This window comes from Ranitomeya variabilis, chromosome 4, assembly GCF_051348905.1.
Source record: "Ranitomeya variabilis isolate aRanVar5 chromosome 4, aRanVar5.hap1, whole genome shotgun sequence".
In the NCBI taxonomy this organism is placed as follows: Eukaryota; Metazoa; Chordata; class Amphibia; order Anura; family Dendrobatidae; genus Ranitomeya; species Ranitomeya variabilis.
The window spans coordinates 358,420,801-358,441,181 of NC_135235.1; the positions used below are offsets into that span (position 1 = coordinate 358,420,801).

The following is a 20,381-nucleotide window of genomic DNA, read 5'->3' on the forward strand; positions in this document are numbered from 1 at the left end:
AGCTACATCAAAAACTGCATCAAAAACCGCACCAAAAACCTGCAACAAAAACTCCACCAAAAACTGCATCAAAAACCGCACCAAAAACCTGCACCAAAACTGCAGAAAATCAGCATCAAAAACCGCATCAAAAACTGCATCAAAAACCGCACCAAAAACCTGCACCAAAAACTCCACCAAAAACTGCATCAAAAACCGCACCAAAAACCTGCACCAAAACTGCAGAAAATCAGCATCAAAAACCGCACCAAAAACCTACATCAAAAACAGCACCAAAAACTGCATCAAAAACTGCACCAAAACCCTGCACCAAAAACTGCACCAAAAACCGCATCAAAAACCTGCACCAATAACTGCACCAAAAACTTGCATCAAAAACTGCATCAAAAACAGCATCAGAAACCGCATCAAAAACCGCATCAAAACTGCACCAGTTTTTTATGCAGGTTTTGATGCAGTTTTTGGTGCAGTTTTTAATGCAGTTTTTGGTGCTGTTTTTGATGTATGTTTTTGGTGCTTTTTTATGCAGGTTTTTGATGCAGTTTTTGGTGCAGTTTTTGGTGCAGTTTTTGATGCAGTTTTTGGTGCAGTTTTTGGTGCAGGTTTTTGGTGCGGTTTTTGATGCAGTTTTTGGTGCAGGTTTGTGGTGTGGTTTTTGATGCAGTTTTTGGTGCTGTTTTTGACGTAGCTTTTTGGAGAGGTTTTTAATGCTGTTTTTGATGCAGTTTTTGGTGCTTTTTTGATGCAGGTTTTTGGTGCGGTTTTTGATACAGTTTTTGGTGCAGTTTTGATGCAGGTTTTGATGAGGTTTTTGGAAAATAAATGAACAGAAAATGTGCATGATTTGAATGGAAACATGCATGAAAAAAACGGACAAAAACCGTTCCTATGTGTTTTCCGTCCGGCGGAAACAGCTTTTTTGACGGATCCTGCAAAAAACGGATGAAACGTGTGGCCATCAGGCGCAATCCGGCGCTAATACAACTCTATGAGAAAAAAACGGATCTGGCGGAAAAAAACGGATCTGGTGGAAAAAACAGATTCGGTGGAAAAAAACAGATCTGGCGGAAAAAAACGAATCCTGCAAATGTGCTCGCAGGATGCGTTTTTTTTCCCATAGACTTGTATTAGCGACAGATCGCGAAGAATGGCCACACGTCGCGTCCATCGTGCAACGGATCCGTCGTGTTTTGGTGGACCGTCGGCACGAAAAAACATTCAAGTGAACTTTTTTTGTCCGTCGCGTCTGCCATTTTCTACCACGCATGCGCGGCAGAAACTCTGCCCCCTCCTCCCTGCACTTCAGAATGGGCAGCGGATGCATTGAAAAACTGCATCCACTGCCCACGTCGTGTACAAATTTCACAACGTGCGTCGGTACGTCGGCCCGACGCATAGCGACGGACCCGTACCGACGCAAGTGTGAAAGAGGCCTTTATGAGCGTTGAATTAAAAAAAAAAAAAAACAGAAAAAAACGGCGTGGGCTCCCGCGCAATTTTCTGCGCCAGAGGGAGAAAGCCGACTGCCGGGGGCCAATATTTGTAACCTGCTATGAATATCAGCCCACAGCTGTCTGCGTAGCCTTTACTGGCTATTAAAATAGGGGACCCCCCCAAAAAATGACGTGGGGTCCCCCTATATTTTATAGCCAGAAAGGCTACGCAGACAGCTGCAGGCTGATATTTATAGCCTAGAGAGGGGCCATGGATATTGCCCCCCCCCCCCGGCTACAAATATCAGTCCACAGCCACCCCGGAAATGGCGCATCTGTAAGATGTGCCAATTCCGGCACTTAGCCCCTCTCTTCCCACTCCCGTGTAGCGGTGGGATATGGGGTAATAAGGGGTTAATGTCACCTTGCTATCGTAAGGTGACATTAAGCCGGGTTAATAACGGAGAGGCGTCAATAAGACACCTATCCGTTAGTAATCCAATGATAGTAATGGGTTAATAAAACACACACACATTAGGAAAAAGTGAAATATTCTTCATTTCACCATAATTACCATACTTCAGCGCCTGCAAAAAACGTAAAATAATAAACCGTATACTACCTGTCCGCCATAGTCCAATTAATAACGAGTGTCCCACGATGATCTCCCCTATAGAACAGTGACATCAGGTGATGTCACTGCTCTATAGGACCCTCAGTGACACACTGACAGGAGACAATGGCTCCTGCAGTGCATCACTGAGTTACTATAGTTCAAAGTGTCACTTTATGGCAATTGCTGCATGGGAAAATTTGTCAGCCAGCAATGCCATTAAGTGAGACTAGGGACTTTTTTTTTACAGCGGCGGAGGAATACAGTGGCGGAAGGATACCTTCCTCCCGTCATTCGTTCCTGGGGCCCCTGGAGAGCGGTTGCAACAGCTGTTGCTGCTGTTCTCCATGGCAGATCGTCGTGGGACACTCGTGGATTTCTGCGGACAGGGAGTATATTGGTTGTTTGTTTTTTTCATATTTTTTACAGATGGCACTGGCTTCGGGGAACAAAGTGACAAGTAATGGTGAGTATTTAATCTATGTTTAATGTACTGTATGTCTCTATGTATATATTGTATGTATGTATGCAGTATGTATGCATGTAGTATGTATGTAGCATGTATGTAGTATGTATGGATGTATGTAGTATGTATGTATGTAGCATGTATGTAGTATGTATGGATGTATGTATGTATGTAGTATGTATGTATGTAGCATGTATGTAGCATGTATGTAGCATGTATATAGCATGTATGTATGTAGCATGTATGCATTTATGTAGCATGTATGTATGTATGTAGCATGTATGTAGCATGTATGTAGCATGTATGCATGTATTAGGCATGTATGTATGTATGTAGCATGTATGTAGCATGTATGTATGTATGTAGCATGTATGTAGCATGTATGTAGCATGTATGTATGTATGTAGCATGTATGTATGTATGTAGCATGTATGGAGTATTTTTTTTTTTTTTTACATTCAACACATTAGCCGGATGATGGGACTACTACTGTCCCATCATTGGCTAATGTGTCAATCACTGTCAGTGTAGCAGGCATCGTCCGATATGACTTGTAGTCCCATCGGACGATGCCTGCACAGACACAAAGACCCCCGGCAGTCCGCACAGACCCCACCCGGCAGGCCGTACAGACCCCGGAGAGGCCGCACAGACCCCCCGGCAGGCCGTACAGACCCCGGAAAGGCCACACAGACCCCCCGGCAGGCCGTACAGACCCTGGAGAGGCCGCACAGACCCCCCGGCAGGCCGTACAGACCCCGGAGAGGCTTCACAGACCCCCCCCCAGCAGGCCATACAGAGCCCGGAGAGGCCGCACAGACCCCCCGGCAGGTCGTACAGACACCGGAGAGGCCGCACAGACCCCCCGGCAGGCCGTACAGACCCCAGAGAGGCCGCACAGACCCCCCGGCAGGCATGCACACTCGCACAGACCCCGCCCACACAGAGACACGCAGTCACCGCCCACACTCCATTATAGTGATTTTTGCACTGTGGGGACTTCCGATTCCGATTTCCGATATCGCAGAAATATCGGAACTCGGTATCGCAATTCCGATACAGCGAATATCGGCCGATACCCGATATTTGCAGTGTCGGAATGCTCAACACTACTCACAACCCATCTGGATAAGTTCCTTGGGGGTTATAGTTTCCAAAATTATATCACTTGTGGGGGGTTTCCAGTGTTTATGTACATCAGGTGGTCTCCAAAGGTGACATGGCATTAGATCTCATGCCTTTCCGAGCTCTGCGTGCGCCCAAACAGTGGTTTACTCCCACATATAGGGTATTGGCATATTAATTTTTTCTTTTTGCATTTGTGAAGATAAGTTGGACATTCTCCCACCCTCCCTATGAATGTCCACATAAAATCAGCTTATTCATGCAACTTTAGTTTAAGCCTCACAGCACTTTAGTGTGCTGAGGAAAATACTCTGGCTTTATATCGCTAACGCCATAAAGCGTAGTGACACATATCTCCCTTCCAGTACTTTAATAGTGACTTTGTCACACTCTATACACAGTGGAACTTTATATATGCCTATGAGGCTGTTCAGTTCAGCTAAGAAGTCCCATGGCTGGTCCAAAAATCACTGATAATACCTATACTTTATTTGGCCATGCGGTCACATGAAGGGCTTAGAGGAGCATGCATTGTATATTATAATTTCTGACTTGAATACATTTAGAAATATTTGCTTTTTTCAAATAATGTATACATTTAAAATAATTGCCTAATCTATGCTATCATTTTGTTTATTATTTTTAGGGGAGATTCAGGAAGAGATGACAACAACAGCAGCTTATACTTTAGAATGGAAAGCAGGTACTTAAAAAACATTGAATAGCTCAGCATTAAAGTGTAGATTATTATTATTTATTATTATAGCGCCATTTATTCCATGACGCTTTACATGTGAGGAGGGTTATACATAATACAAAACAGGTACAATAATCTTAATCAATACAAGTCATGACTTGTACAGGAGGAAAGAGGACCCTGCTCGCGAGGGCTCACAGTCTATAAAATAAATATAAGATTTTAAAAAACAAGGTCTAAGCTGCTACTTCTGTGCAAATACGTCTCAGTTTAGACTTGTACTTAGCACATTAACTATATAGTGAAAAATACTGATGAACTCAACAATTCAAGCAAACATTCAAGCAGCTGCAAATATATTTTAGATTAAAAGATTGTGAAACTTACTTATCAAGTAATCATTTTACTTTTCATATCCTTTTTCCCAAGGTACTGAATGTCAATCATATTGTAAACCATCCCACAGTCGTGTGCACATGAACCTTCGCAAGTACTGCAAAAAAGATTATGGTATGTAAACTGTTACGCTTGTGTAGACGTTAAACTTGCTACTTGTTAGTGTCAAAATCTACACATTCTGTTAATGCAACTTCAGTTTTAATGGATTATTGAAGAAATGAGTAGATCAGGCAAAATTCAAACTCATCTGTTTGCCAAGAGTTTGCCTGAAAGTAAGGAGATATTCTCCTTGAATTTAATGTCACATATTATATGGGGTCTTTCTGACCCCAGAGAATTATAAATGTAAGATGTAAAAATGAAAAGAACAATTACACTCTCATTATTGTTCATCTCTAAAGGCCTCTCTGACCAATCTGAATCGCTCTCTGACCAATGCTATGCAATGATGCAATGCACGTCTGATTTTTCCTTGGACTGAGGAAAGAAAGATCACAGCATACACCATTTGCCTTTGCGAATCTGCAATTGCCCATTCATGTCTATGGGTCTATGGAAAACAACAGACCGCACTTGGAGGATATCCAAGTATGGTGACATTTTCTCAGATAAACTGAATGGAGAAGATAAGGAAACTTTTTTATTATTATTTTTCACTTGCGAGAAAAACAGATCACACTCTGATCAAACGCTGATCAATTTCTAATCAGAGTATAATTCGCATAACCAAACCTCTAGTCTCAGATGGGGAACATACGGTCACCTGCACCTGCCTTTAGGGTGAGTAAGTGAAAACTTCAAACAGTTACAAATGAAATTTGGATGCAAATAATGCACTGTATATATTTTCCAACTTAAAATAGTCGACTATTAATTACCTTATAGCCTTGAAATCTTAGTGCTATTGTAAAAGAAATCTACTTGCAATATATGTTATAGTAATAAGCAATTACTATTGATACTTAACTCTCAAAGAAAAGTTATAAGAAAAAGTGCAATGTAAATTCACTTTATTAGTAGGTGACTGTAGCATGCAGGAAAAGACTGCCAATAAAATTCTATGTTAAATTTGACATTTTTGACAGAATGTAAGCAGGTCAACATTATTAAAGCTTTTATAACTACAATCACTAATGGGATGTGTTATGTCTTCAGTTTCTATGACTTTTTTATGTGCAAATAGATTAATTAGTGGCAAAGAACAGCTGCATTGCTATGCTTTCTTGGTGCTCTTTGCTTGGTTTGGATTTGTGTCCTCCCAGTAGGTCCTCTCTTGATCCCACAGGCACCGCCAGGATAAAATGACCAAAGGATCATTATTTCTTAGGATTAGTTAAAGCCCTTGCTTTTGAGAAAATAGAGCTGCTAGGACATAGACGAAAGTGTGCACTAAAATGCAGAACGTGTAAGAGAGAGAATGGAGAACGGTCAAGACCAAGCCCTGCTGTGTAGAAAGAATGTTTTCACTAACACAAAGGGAATTATCAATATAAGCCGATTTCCTTCATGCTTGTAAAAAAAATGAGGGCAAAGGCAAAAAAATTACGGTAAACAAAAAAAAGCAGAACTAAGATAGAAAAGACCATCATTTTACCTAGGTATAAACATGGATAAAATATTCCTCAAAAAGCCAAAATTATTTGTAAAAAAAAGTTTTATTCTTCAATCAAAAAACCTTTTGAATAATTGTATTTTCTATACCTCTTTTCACAAAGAAAGGTTATAGAAACTGTTGGGTGGCCTGTTAAGCATTAATGCTCAGTATGCTTCAGAGAAAGCCTCTTTAATAAGGATGGTAAGGGGCCCTCAAGGCCCTGACAGAGGTGAGAAAAGACAGGAGAATAAAAGAGTTTCCTTGATTAATCTCCTTTATGTCATGACCAATAAAAGTAAACAATTTTCAAACAAATGATGAGTCTCAGAGTAAGTTCTCGAATTAAAGGCATGAGGTTGAAGGTTAAGCGTGTGCAACCACCCAAGGTGTCTGTGTGTATATAAGAGCAATGTTACAAACCCTTCAAACATGCTGCTTCTTCTAAACAAAAAAAGAAAAGATAGAGCCTATAACCAATGTAGCTTAATACTGCCTATTATACTACCATATACTATCAAATGGAATTCTGCCTAAAACAAAAAAGTAATTAACACATGCCTGTATAAAAAGAGAAAAACAATAAAACATAATAATCCCAAAGAAAACACGTGTGAACATGATGTCTCTGTTCAAGTGTGTCAACCTTACCAAAATGAACATGTAGATGCAGCTCCATATTAAAACATTGTTTTTATATTTTTCATAAAAACAGGATCAAACAGCAGCCAATGGTGTAAAACAAAAAATAAACTGCTACTGGTTAGCAATGTAATATTTAGGAGAACAGCAAGGCAAACATTTAAATTGCGAAATGTGCCAATTCTCACATTTGCACAAAAACAAATGGGCGATCTCCAAACAAAGTGAGAGCAATACATTAATGCAAGAATGATTTACTCTTCCAGAAACACATCTTTTAACCCCTTCATGACATTGAGATTTTCCATTTTTGCATTTTTGCTTTTTGCTCCCTTTCTTCCTAGAGCCATAATTTGTTTTTATTTTTCCGTCACTATCGCCATGTGAGGGCTTGTTTTTTGGGGAACGAGTTGTTATTTTGAATAACAGCAATGATTTTACCATATAGCTTACTGGAAAAGGGAAAAAAATTCAGGTTCAGTGAAATTGCAAAGAAAATGCAATTCCAAAATAGTTTTTTGGATTTTTTGTTTACCATCTTCACTAAATGTTAAATCCGGCCATTATGATTCCGCAGGTCTGTTCGAGTACAAAGATACCAAACATACATAGGTTCTTTTTTATTTAAGTGATAAAAAAAATCCTAAAATTTGTAACAAAAAAAAATTGCTTATAACATAATTTTCTGAGACCAGTGCAGTCTCCATTTTTCGGGATTTGGGATTTTTTTTGCGTCAAGTTGATGTTTTTATTGACACTATTTTGTGGTAGTTACAATGTTTTGATTGCCCAGTATTGCAATGTAGCAATGGCCAAAAAAGCGTAATTCGGATGTTACGATTTTTTTTCTCGTTACATCATTTACCGATTAGTTTGGAATACTTTATATTTAATAGATCAGACATTTATGAATGCAGCATTACCAAATATGTGTATTTTTTATTTGTTTTAAATTGTTTTATTTTCATTGGGGCAAAAGGAGCTGATTTGAACTTTTGTGTTTATTTTTGGTTTTTATATTTTTTTTATTTTTACTGGTTTCAATAATTTTGTTAGGAAGCTTGAAGCTGCGATACCCGATTGCTTGTGATACACATAGCAGAGCTTCAACCCTGCTATTAGTAGCAAAAATCACAATCTTTTATGAATGACGGCCACGTGCTGCTGTTCATAGGAGATTCACAATGACAGGCACAGGGATTTCTGCAGATGTCTGGCTGTCATGACAACCCATTGGTGCCCTGCAATTTCTTGACAGGGGTACTGATTGGTGGAACTTGTGATACGCTTCCACCCGGCTTTTGCGTGTCTTCTGATTAACAGCCACTGATCTGAGATCCACCCACAGCTATTATAGACACATGACAGCTGATCAGATCATATCCATTATGCTTGGACAGTTAGGCCGTTTTTATAATTAACATAAATGCTGCATTTTTCCTGCTGCATTCTTTTGTGCAGAATATGAGCTGGGTTTAACTGACCAAACAAAGTAAAAACTTCAGCCTTCTGTGTGACTAAAGGCACTGCTGAACTATACAGTTTAGTGCTTTTTTATCTATGAGCATTTATTGGTAGCCTGAAAAACATGCATGTTGAAAAGCATGTTAAAAAACATGTAAAATAAGTAATTTCTTCTTCAAGTGAAGAATTAAAACTTTTCTGTACTATTATAAAAACATATTCAAATTCAGGTTTAAAATTGCACCAAAAATGCATTAAATAAAAGAGAACGGCATAAATACTGCAGGAAAAATGCAGTAATCTGAACAGAATATTATTGTGTAGTTGGATGCAGACACCTGCAGAACAAATTCAGCAGTTAGACTTTATGTGGACACGGCCTTAGGCTATATGCCCACGATCAGGAAATAGCAGTGTTTTGGACGCAGCATATTTTTTCTAGATGAATCAGCATGCGTTCAGTAAACCATGAGGATTTACTGCATTTAATGAATGGCTATGGGTGAAACTATGCAGCGGAGTCTAGCGTGCTGCGGCTCGTAAGCCTGCACCGAGGGTCAGTTTACACAGTATCAAATAGAAGCACAGTGGGAATGGTATTTCTATAAATCCCATTCATTGTGCTTGTAATATAGAATAGAAATATATAGAAAATATTCCTGATCGTGGGCATGTATACTGACAGATGCAAAAACGCTAAACATCATATAGAGAAGCTTGTGTAAAGATAAAAAAGTTATGACTATTACAACTATAATGAATGAATTAATTAACAAAAAATAACTCTATAGGTCCCAAACATCACAGGTACAAAAGGACAATCCTGAATTTTGTGTCTAAGGCTAGCTTCACACTAGTGTTCGGCAGGGCTGTGGATTTCCTCCTTTAAGCCCCGCCCACTGCCGCGCCTCTTCCTTCAACTCCCCCTACGTCTGCATGCGTCCTGCGTACCCTATCTTTAAAATTGGGTTTGCAGGCCAAGCAGGTGTATGCAGATGCCTCCGCATGTGTCGTTTTGACCCTGCGCCGACAGCAACAAAATGCAACATGGTTCGACACAGGTCAGCGCAGCATCAAGACGATGCATGTGGAGGCATCCGCATACATCTGTATGGCCTGGGTACCCAATGTTAAAGATAGGGTACACAGGATGCATGCAGACATAGGCGGAGCTAAAGGAAGAGGTGCAGCAGTGGGCGGGGCTTAACGGAGGAAGAAGAATTTTATCCACAGCCATGCCGAATGCTAGTGTGAAACTAGCCTAAGCTATGCTGCTGAATGTTCTCCATGGCCACCACCCCCTCTGACTTCTCCTGCCAGGCTATAAAGAAGTGGTAAATGCATTGACTCTGGGATTGGATAGGAATGTGACCAAATATTTCCCACAGTAGATTGTGCTTGACACTCAATTTATCCCTCTTTCTATTCTGTAAAATTTGGGAGTTAAGCCAATGGTGCATTGAGCAGCCTATTAAGTATATTTGATTAATCTTCAGTTTCTGCAGAATGGAGGTAGAGATTAGGAAACCAGAGGTAGACTCTTTTATATTTTCAGTTTTGCCTGAACAACTCCCTTTAAGTTCAATTCTATTTGAATAAATCTATGCAGGTAACCTCCACTAGTGTCATCTGCACACTGTCTTAACTACACCGTGTTCAAAATTATTATAGAAAATCAAGAGAACAGCAGGCAGTCATAGAATCCAAAGCAGCCAAATTTTATTGTATAAACACAAACAGAACATATACAAAAATATAAAATAACCAGACAAATGATGCCAAGAAGGGCCAAAAGATGACATAGGGCGTCATCAACATGTTTGAAGCCCAAGGTACGGCAGTCCCCATAGTGCAATCATAACGGTGACCGTATAAAGTGCCATAAGCAATGTATAGCAGCAAGACAAATCACCCATAAAGAACAGGGCAACTTAATCCCTCCTGACAAACAATCACACATCAACAACCCCAAAGTGGCTAATGAAAAATAGATGCAGGAGTCACATATAAAGCAGCAATAATGAGCACATCACCTTAGACAGATGACAGGTAATCGCAGGGACCCCGATCCACCCCGACGTGCGTTTCGGTTGGTTACCTTCCTCAGGGGGCGCATAAACAATGTGGGCATGAACTGGTATATATATAGTAGTCCGCCGCCATTAAGGCCTGGCCCCGCGCCGTCCCCCTCCATCACATCCATGCATGCCGAGCATCTGACGACCGGAAACACGTGCAAATTGGATTTAAGTGTCATAAAGATTTGTTTTGTTTTTCAAATAAACTCATGGATGGTATTGTGTCTCAGGGCGCAATGGATCACTGAAATCAATCTTAAACACATGTGATAATTAGCTTTCCAGGTGATTCTAATTAAAGGAAAACTACTTAAAAATGATGTGCCACATTATTAAGCAGGCCACATTTTTTAAGTAACATGGGAAAGAAAAAGGATCTCTCTGCTGCCGGAAAGCATCCAATAGTGCAATGCCTTGGTCAAGGGATGAAAGCATTAGATATTTCCCGAAAACTTTAGCGTGATCATCATACTGTTAAGAGATTTGTGGCTGATTCTGAGCATAGACGTGCTGATAAAGGCAGAATGAGGAAGGTTCCTGCCAGGCAAGTTCATCGGATTAAGAGAGCAGCTGCTAAAATACCATTACAAACCAGCAAACAGATATTTGAAGCTGCTGCTGCCTCTGGAGTCCCTCGAACTTCAAGGTGTAGGATCCTTCAAAGGCTTGCTGTGGTTCATAAGCCTACTATTCGGCCACCCTTAAACAGTGTTCACAAGCAGAAATGGTTGCAGTGGGCCCAGACATACTTGAAGACTAATTTTCAAACAGTCTTGTTTACTGATGAGTGTCGAGCAACCTTGGATGGTCCAGATGGATGAAGTAGTGGATGGTTGGTGGATGGCCACCATGTCCCAACAAAGCTGCAATTTCAGCAAGGAGGTGAAGGAGTCATGTTTTGGGCCAGAATCATGGGGAAACAGCTGGTAGGGCCCTTTAAAGTTCCTGACGGTGTGAAAATGACCTCTGCAAAGTATATAGAGTTTCTGACTAACAACTTTCTTCCATGATATAAAAAGCAGAAACGTGCCTTCAGGAGCAAAATCATCTCATGCTGCAAAGAATACCTCTGAGTCATTGACTGATATGGGCATAAAAGGAGATAAACTCATGGTGTGGCCACCATCTTCCCCTGACTTCAACCCTATAGAGAACTTTTGGAGTATCATCAAGCAAAATATATATATGAGGGTGGGAGGCAGTTCAAATCAAAGCAGCAGCTCTGGGAGGCTATTCTGACTTCATGCAAAGAAATACAAGCAGAAACTCTCCAAAAACTCACAAGTAGTGTTGAGCGATACCTTCCAATATCGGAAAGTATCGGTATCGGAAAGTATCGGCCGATACCGGCAAAATATCGGATCTCGCCGATACCGATACCCGATCCCAATGCAAGTCAATGGGACGAAAATATCGGAATTAAAATAAACCCTTTCTTTCCTTGTAGGTTCATTCTACATGAAGGAAAACAACTAAGAATAATGTAGGATGTATTGAGGGAGGTGGCAGAGACATTAAAGGCATAGAGGTTTAGCCCAATCAAATAGAATAGCAGGAATTTTAATTTTTTTTTAAGACATTCGGAGTTACAAAGATATTGACTATGTTAAGATTTTTTTTATTTTGTCAGATATTGATGTTTTACTACTTCCACGCCCTTCACCCTCTTTTTTACTTCTCCCACACTTTTTTCTTCATCATCATCAGCATCTTTGACATCAACTTCTTCTTCACCTTATTCATCTTCTTCTTCATCTTCTACCTATAATTTTTCTTGTTACATTGTTCATATTCTTTTTATTTAACTATTATTCTTCTTCATATTCAACTTCTTCATCATATTCTTATTTGTGACAGGCATTCCCGTAGTTGTTATCTATAAAAGTTTGAAGATTACACCTTCCGTTCTGCCTGTCACAAAAGAGTTACATTTGTCCGCGTTCAGTTTGGCCTGCAGCATCAGGCATTATTCAGGGGCACCACGAGGAGGAACGGACTCACCCCCATATACTGCTTAGTCTTCTTCTGCTTAGAATTTAGATAATATCTTTTGCTCTGATATTTAGTGTTATGCTTAATGTTCTTCTGCTCTTTGTTCTGCAGCCTCTTGTTCTTCTGCTTCTCGGTCTCCCATGTCGTCGTCGTCTCCAGGGTTGTCATCATCGGGGTGGTCTTCAGGGTCATCGCCTCCAGGGTCGTCATCATCTCAGTGGTTGTCGTCTCTGGTGTCGTCGTCATCTTAGGGGTGGTCTTCCGGGTCATCGTCTTTAAGGTCTTGAACTTGGAAATGTAGCAGAAGGTACAAGAAGGCTGAGAAAATGACGAGAAACAGCTGGTGGAACTGGAACTCGGATGGCTACCCGAAGGTCCAAGAGCCAATGGAACTACCGAGGACCAGCTGACGTTACTGGAACCCGGTTACTAAGCAGGAGGTACCCATGCCTGAAAGCACTACCAAGGACCACCTGACATTGGTGGAACTCGGATACCCAGAGGGAGGCACCTAAGCCAAAGGCTCTGCCTGGAACCAGTTGACGGTACTGGAACCAGGATGGGGAGCAGAAGGTACAAGAGCAAAAGACACTGCCGAGAACCAGCTGACGGTACTGGAACCCGGATGGGTAGCCGAAGGTCCAAGAGCCAATGGAACTACCGAGGACCAGCTGACGTTACTGGAACCCGGTTACTAAGCAGGAGGTACCCGTGCCTGAAAGCACTACCAAGGACCACCTGACATTGGTGGAACTTGGATACCCAGAGAGAGGCACCTAAGCCAAAGGCTCTGCCTGGAACCAGCTGATGGTACTGGAACCAGGATGGGGAGCAGAAGGTACAAGAGCAAAAGACACTGCCGAGAACCAGCTGACGGTACTGGAACCCGGATGGGTAGCCGAAGGTCCAAGAGCCAATGGAACTACCGAGGACCAGCTGACGTTACTGGAACCCGGTTACTAAGCAGGAGGTACCCGTGCCTGTGAGCACTACCAAGGACCACCTGACGTTGGTGGAACTCGGATACCCAGAGGGAGGCACCTAAGCCAAAGGCTCTGCCCGGAACCAGCTGACGGTACTGGAACCAGGATGGGGACCTATTCAAGCTTGTCTTCTTACAGCCCCAACTAGTGGGGTTGGAGCAAAGGGTCAGCAGGGGGAGCAGAGTGTAGGCCGAAGCCTGCACTGGAGGCATTTGGAGGTCTGTTGTGTCTGCGTGGCATTTGCAGGACACGATGCCGGCTACACAGCAGGGGAACAGCTGGCGTTGCGGAACCCCACTGACACATTGGCGGGTGTTTTTCTCTGTGCAGCCAGCACTTCCGGGCACCAACTGGCGGTGTTAGAGCCCAGGCTCTGCGGGAGGAGCAGAGTGTAGGCCGAAGCCTAATTGAACCAATTTTAAAGGTAACCTTTAACCCCCCCTCAGGTTTTACAAACTAGAAGAGCCACACCTTGGGCAGCAGTAATGCTGCCCAAGTCAAAGGTTGCTCTTTTAATTTTGTTCCTTGCACACGCTGAATGAAACACGTACAACATTTAGGCCCTTATACAGTCAAACTGTCTTGGAGGCGGGAGTTCCTTTCGTAATGAGACGCAGCACAGCTGTCAAAAATGCCACCTTGGTGCTGAGTGCAGCCTCCAGAGCGTCGTTATTTGCTGTACAGGAGTCTGCACTGTCGTGTTATCCCTTGGCCATGCGCTGTTAGCGCTGCCCATCTTCTGACATCATTTAATGTCGGCCGGTGCGGTTCGCGATGCCCATGAATACCAGCCCCGCAGTTCACACTGCGGGGCTGGGATTCATGGCCTTGCGCAGTCAATATGTTTGCCTCTCACACTCGTGTCATTACACCTGCTTCAGACTGTGCGGCGTCAGCTGATCTTTTATCGCATGCCACGGCCATGAAGCCGTACAGTCTGAAAAAGGCGGAAGGAGATGAGTGACAACAGGCGAAGATATTTACTGCTCATGCCCATCAATCACACCCTCGCAGTCTAAAGAAATTAGACTCCGAGGGGCGTTGTGTCGGGCAGGGCTGCCGCAGAGGCGCAGCCAGCCAAACAATGATGTGAGAAAACAGGCAGCGCTACCAACGGGGTTGCTGCGTGTCATTACAAAGGAAAGTCACACCTGAGGGACGTTTTAATGGTCTCAGGGGACACATTTTAGATGTGTTCAGTTCCACGTGTGCAAGGAGAATAAGTTTATGAGCCACCTTGCACAAATTCAGCATGACTGCTGTACAAGGTGGCTGTAATACATACAAATGTCTGGCGGGGACAGGTTCCCTTCAATTTCAGTTCTTGTGTCTGCGTGGCTTTTGCAGGACACGTTGCCGGCTACACAGCAGGGGAACAGCTGGCGGTGCTGAACCCCACTGACACATTATCTGGTGTTTTTCTCTGTGCAGCTAGCACTTCCGGGTGCCAACTGGCGGTGTTAGAGCCCAGGGTCAGCAGGAGGAGAGGGAGCAGAGTGTAGGCCGAAGCCTAATTGAACCAATTTTAAAGGTAACCTTTAACCCCCCCTCAGGTGTTACAAACTAGAAGAGCCACACCTTGGGCAGCAGTAATGCTGCCCAAGTCAAAGGTTGCTCTTTTAATTTTGTTCCTTGCACACGCTGAATGAAACACGTACCACATTTAGGCCCTTATACAGTCAAAACTGTCTTGGAGGAGGGAGTTCCCTTCTTAATGAGATGCAGCACAGCTGGCAAAAATACCACCTTGGTGCTTGGCGCGGCCTCCTGAGCTTCGCATTTTGCTGTACAGGAGTCTGCGCTGTTGAGTTATCCCTTGGCCATGCGCTGTCCGTCCTCTGACATCACTTGATGTCGGCTGGTGCGGTTCACGATGCCCATGAATCCCAGCCCAGCAGTGTCTTTACATTGTTTCACACTGCGGGGCTGGGATTCATGGCCTTGCGCAGTACATATGTTCGCCTCTCACTCGGGTCCTTACACCTGCTTCAGACTGTGCGGCGTCAGCTGATCCCTTATCGCATGCCACGGCCATGAGGCCGCTCAGTCTGAAGAAGGCAGAAGGAGATGAGTGGCAGGCGAACATATGCACTGCTCATGCCCATCAATCACACCCTCGCAGTCAAAATAAATAAGACACCGAGGGGCGTTGTGTCGGGCAGGGCTGCCGCAGAGGCGCAGCCAGCCAAACAATGATGTGAGAAGACGGGCAGCGCTACCAACGGGGTTGCTGCGTGTCATTACAAAGGAAAGTCACACCTGAGGGACGTTTTAATGGTCTCAGGGGACACATTTTAGACGTGTTCAGTTCCACGTGTGCAAGGAGAATAAGTTTATGAGCCACCTTGCACAAATTCAGCATGACTGCTGTACAAGGTGGCTGTAATACATACAAACGCCTGGCGGGGGCAGGTTCCCTTCAATTTCAGTTCTTGTGTCTGCGTGGCTTTTGCAGGACATGTTGGCGGCTACACAGCAGGGGAACAGCTGGCGGTGCTGAACCCCACTGACACATTGGCTGGTGTTTTTCTCTGTGCAGCTAGCACTTTTGGGCACCAACTGGCGGTGTTAGAGCCCAGGGTCAGCAGGAGGAGAGGAGCAGAGTGTAGGCCAAAGCCTGCACTGGCGGCAGCTTTGTGTCTGCGTGGCTTTTGCAGGACTTGTTGCCAGCTACACAGCAGGGGAACAGCTGGCAGTGCTGAACCCCACTGACAGAGTTGCGGGTGTTTTGCTCTGTGCAGCTAGCACTTCCGGGCGCCAACTGGCGGTGTTAGAGCCCAGGGTCAGCAGGAGGAGAGGGAGCAGAGTGTAGGCCGAAGCCTGCACTGGCGGCAGCTTTGTGTCTGCGTGGCTTTTGCAGGACACATTGCCAGCTACACAGCAGGGGAACAGCTGGCGGTGCTGAACCCCACTGACAGAGTGGCGGGTGTTTTGCTCTGTTCAGCTAGCACTTCCGGGTGCCAACTGGCGGTGTTAGAGCTCAGGGTCAGTAGGAGGATCAGATAGGAGGTATTGCAGCACACACAGCAGGGGAGCAGCTGATGTTACTGAACCCCAATAACAGAGGAGCGACTGTTGACTGTGCGGACAGCACTTCCAGGCACCAACTAGTGGTGTTAGAGCCCAGGGACAGCAGGAGGAGCAGATAGGAGGTATTGCAGCACACACAGCAGGGGAGCAGCTGACGTTACTGAACCCCAATAACACGGCAGCAAGTGTTAACTGTGCCTCCAGCACTTCCAGGCACCAACTGGCGGTGTTAGAGCCCAGGGACAGCAGGAGGAGAGGGAGCAGGGTGTAGGCCAAAGCCTGCACTGGAGGCAGTTTTAGGTCTGTTGTGTCTGCATGGCGTTTGCAGGACACGATGCCGGCTACACAGCAGGGGATCAGCTGGCGTTGCTGAACCCCACTGACACATTGGCTGGTGTTTTTCTCTGTGCAGCTAGCACTTCCGGGCGCCAACTGGCGGTGTTAGAGCCCGGGGTCAGCAGGAGGAGCAGAGTGTAGGCCGAAGCCTGCACTGGTAGCAAGTTGAAAGGGAACCTTTAACCCCCCACCCCAGGCGTTTGTTGCTGTAAGAGCCATCTTGTACAGCACTAATGATGCAAAAGGAAAAGGTGGCTCTTTTAATTATGCTCCTTTCAAAGGCTGAACTAGACACTTATTAAATGTGTCCCCTCACACCGTTAAACCATCCCGGAGGTGGGACTTTCCTTTGTAATGTGACGCAGCCCAGCCGTCATTCCTACCCCCTTGGCGCCGTGCGCCGCCTCCTCAGCGTTGTTTGATTCTGTGCCGGAGCCTGCGCTGTTATGTTATCCCTTGGCCAGGCACACTTAGCGCTGCCCATCTTCTGACATCATTTTGTGTCAGGCTGGCTGCGCCTGTGCGGCCGCGCTGGCCGAGATCCTGCCTCGCAGTGTCGTCTAATGTAATCCCACCGTGGGCCTGGGATCCGTGGCCATGCGCAGTGCATATCCTCGCCTCTCACTCCCCTCCCTCCGGCTTCTTCAGACTGTGCGGTGTCACGGCCGTGGCATGCTATTAGGGATCAGCTGACGGCGCCCAGTCTGAAGAAGGTGGAGGGAGATGAGTGAGAGGCGGAGGTGAAGATATGCACTGCGCATGCCCATGGATCCCAGGCCCGCAGTGTGATTAAATCAGAAGACACTGCGAGGCCGGATCTCGTCCAGCGCGGCTGCACAGGCGCAGCCAGCCTGACACCAAATTATGTCAGAAGATGGCCAGCGCTAAGTGTGCCTGGCCAAGGGATAACATAACAGCGCAGGCTCCGGGACAGAATCAAACAACGCTGAGGAGGCGGCGCATGGCGCTAAGGGGGTAGGAATGACGGCTGGGCTGCGTCACATTACAAAGGAAAGTCCCACCTCCGGGACGGTTTAACGGTGTGAGGGGACACATTTCATAAGTGTCTAGTTCAGCCTTTGAAAGGAGCATAATTAAAAGAGCCACCTTTTCCTTCTGCAGCATTACTGCTGCACAAGGTGGCTCTTTCAGTAACAAACGCCTGGGGGGTGGGGGTGGCAGGTTCCCTTAAATTTGAGTTGTGCCAGCGTGGCGGTCGCATGACACATTGCCGGATACACAGCAGGGGAGCAGCTGACGTTACTGAACCCCACTAACACATTGGCGAGGTGTTTGGCTCTGTGCAAACAGCACATCCGGGCAGCAACCAGCAGTGTTGGAGCCCAGGGACAGCCGGAGGAGCAGAGTGTAGGCCGAAGCCTGCACTGGAGGCATGTAAATGTCTGTTAGTTGTGCCAGCGTGGCGGTCGCATGACACGTTGCCGGATACACAGCAGGGGAGCAGCTGACGTTACTGAACCCCAATAACACATTGGCGAGGTGTTTGGCTCTGTGCAAACAGCACTTCCGGGCAGCGACCAGCAGTGTTGGAGCCCAGGGACAGCAGGAGGATCAGATAGGAGGTATTGCAGCACACACAGCAGGGGAGCAGCTGACGTTACTGAACCCCTATAACATAGGAGCGACTGTTGACTGTGCGGACAGCACTTCCAGGCACCAACTAGCGGTGTTGGAGCCCAGGGACAGCAGGAGGAGCAAATAGGAGGTATTGCAGCACACACAGCAGGGGAGCAGCTGACGTTACTGAACTGTCATGGTTCCCAATGGCAAGGGAACGTAAAAACACATAAGTAACGAACGAGCTCTCGAGTGATGGAAACTCGAGTTGACCGTGAGCTAAATCTACCACACAACTAACAGTAGCCAGGGAGCATACCTACGGCTTCCTATATGCCACGCGCCAGCCGGAGGACTAACTACGCCTGGTAGAGAAAGAAACAGACCTGGCTTACCTCTAGGGAAATACCCCAAAAGATGATAGCAGCCCCCCACATGTAATAACGGTGAATTAAGAGGAAAAGACATACACAGTATGAAAGTAGATTTAGCAAAGAGAGGTCCACTTACTAGATAGCAGAAGGATACAAAAGAGGACTTCACGGTCAACTGAAAACCCTTTCAAAAACCATCCTGAAATTACTTTAAGACTCCTGTGTCAACTCATGACACAGGAGTGGCAATTTCAGCCCGCAAGAGCTTCCAGCTACAGAGAATTACAAAAACTGCAAACTGGACAAAAGATACAAAACAAAAGGACAAAGTCCACTTAGCTGATCAGCAGACTAGTAGCAGGAACATGCAACCGAAGGCTCTGGTTACAATGATGACCGGCAAGGAAATGACTGGAGAGCAAGGCTAAATAGGAAACTCCCAAACACTGATGGAAGCAGGTGAACAGAAGAAGCAAAGTGCAAACAAGTCACCAGTACCACCAGCAACCACCAGGGGAGCCCAAAAAGCGGATACACAACACTGAACCCCTATAACAGAGGAGCGACTGTTGACTGTGCGGACAGCACTTCCAGGCACCAACTAGCGGTGTTGGAGCCCAGGGACAGCAGGAGGAACAGATAGGAGGTATTGCAGCACACACAGCAGGGGAGCAGCTGATGTTACTGAACCCCTATAACACGGCAGCAAGTGTTAACTGTGCATCCAGCACTTCCAGGCACCAACTGGCGGTGTTAGAGCCCAGGGACAGCAGGAGGAGCAGATAGGAGGTATTGCAGCACACACAGCAGGGGAGCAGCTGACGTTACTGAACCCCTATAAAAGAGGAGCAACTGTTCACTGTGCGGACAGCACTTCCAGGCACCAACTAGCGGTGTTGGAGCCCAGGGACAGCAGGAGGAGCAGATAGGAGGTATTGCAGCACACACAGCAGGGGAGCAGCTGACGTTACTGAACCCCTATATCAGAGAAGCGACTGTTGACTGTGCGGACAGCACTTCCAGACAGCAACTAGCGGTGTTGGAGCCCAGGGACAGCAGGAGGAGCAGATAGGAGATATTGCAGCACACACAGCAGGGGAGCAGCTGACGTTACTGAACCCCTATAACAGAGGAGCGACTGTTGACTGTGCGGACAGCACTTCCAGGCACGAAATAGCGGTGTTGGAGCCCAGGGACAGCAGGAGGAGCAGATAGGAGGTATTGCAGCACACACAGCAGGGAAGCAGCTGACGTTACTGAACCCCTATAACAGAGGAGCGACTGTTGACTGTGCGGACAGCACTTCCAGACAACAACTAGCGGTGTTGGAGCCCAGGGACAGCAGGAGGAGCAGATAGGAGGTATTGCAGCACACACAGCAGGGGAGCAGCTGACGTTACTGAACCCCTATAACAGAGGAGCGACTGTTGACTGTGCGGACAGCACTTCCAGACAACAACTAGCGGTGTTGGAGCCCAGGGACAGCAGGAGGAGCAGATAGGAGGTATTGCAGCACACACAGCAGGGGAGCAGCTGACGTTACTGAACCCCTATAACAGAGGAGCGACTGTTGACTGTGC

General features: G+C 45.5%; 1 protein-coding gene across 2 annotated transcripts in view; it reads left to right on the forward strand.

Annotated features, from left to right (window-relative positions):
• The window catches only part of LOC143764769 (netrin-1-like), a 555,816-nt gene that overhangs the window by 521,118 nt on the left and 14,317 nt on the right, over nt 1–20,381 (forward strand). For both annotated transcript variants that reach the window (XM_077250713.1, XM_077250714.1), the window contains exons 5-6: nt 4,284–4,340; nt 4,764–4,844. In XM_077250713.1, the coding sequence (XP_077106828.1) occupies nt 4,284–4,340; nt 4,764–4,844 (138 nt within the window). The remainder of the gene's footprint in view (nt 1–4,283; nt 4,341–4,763; nt 4,845–20,381) is intronic.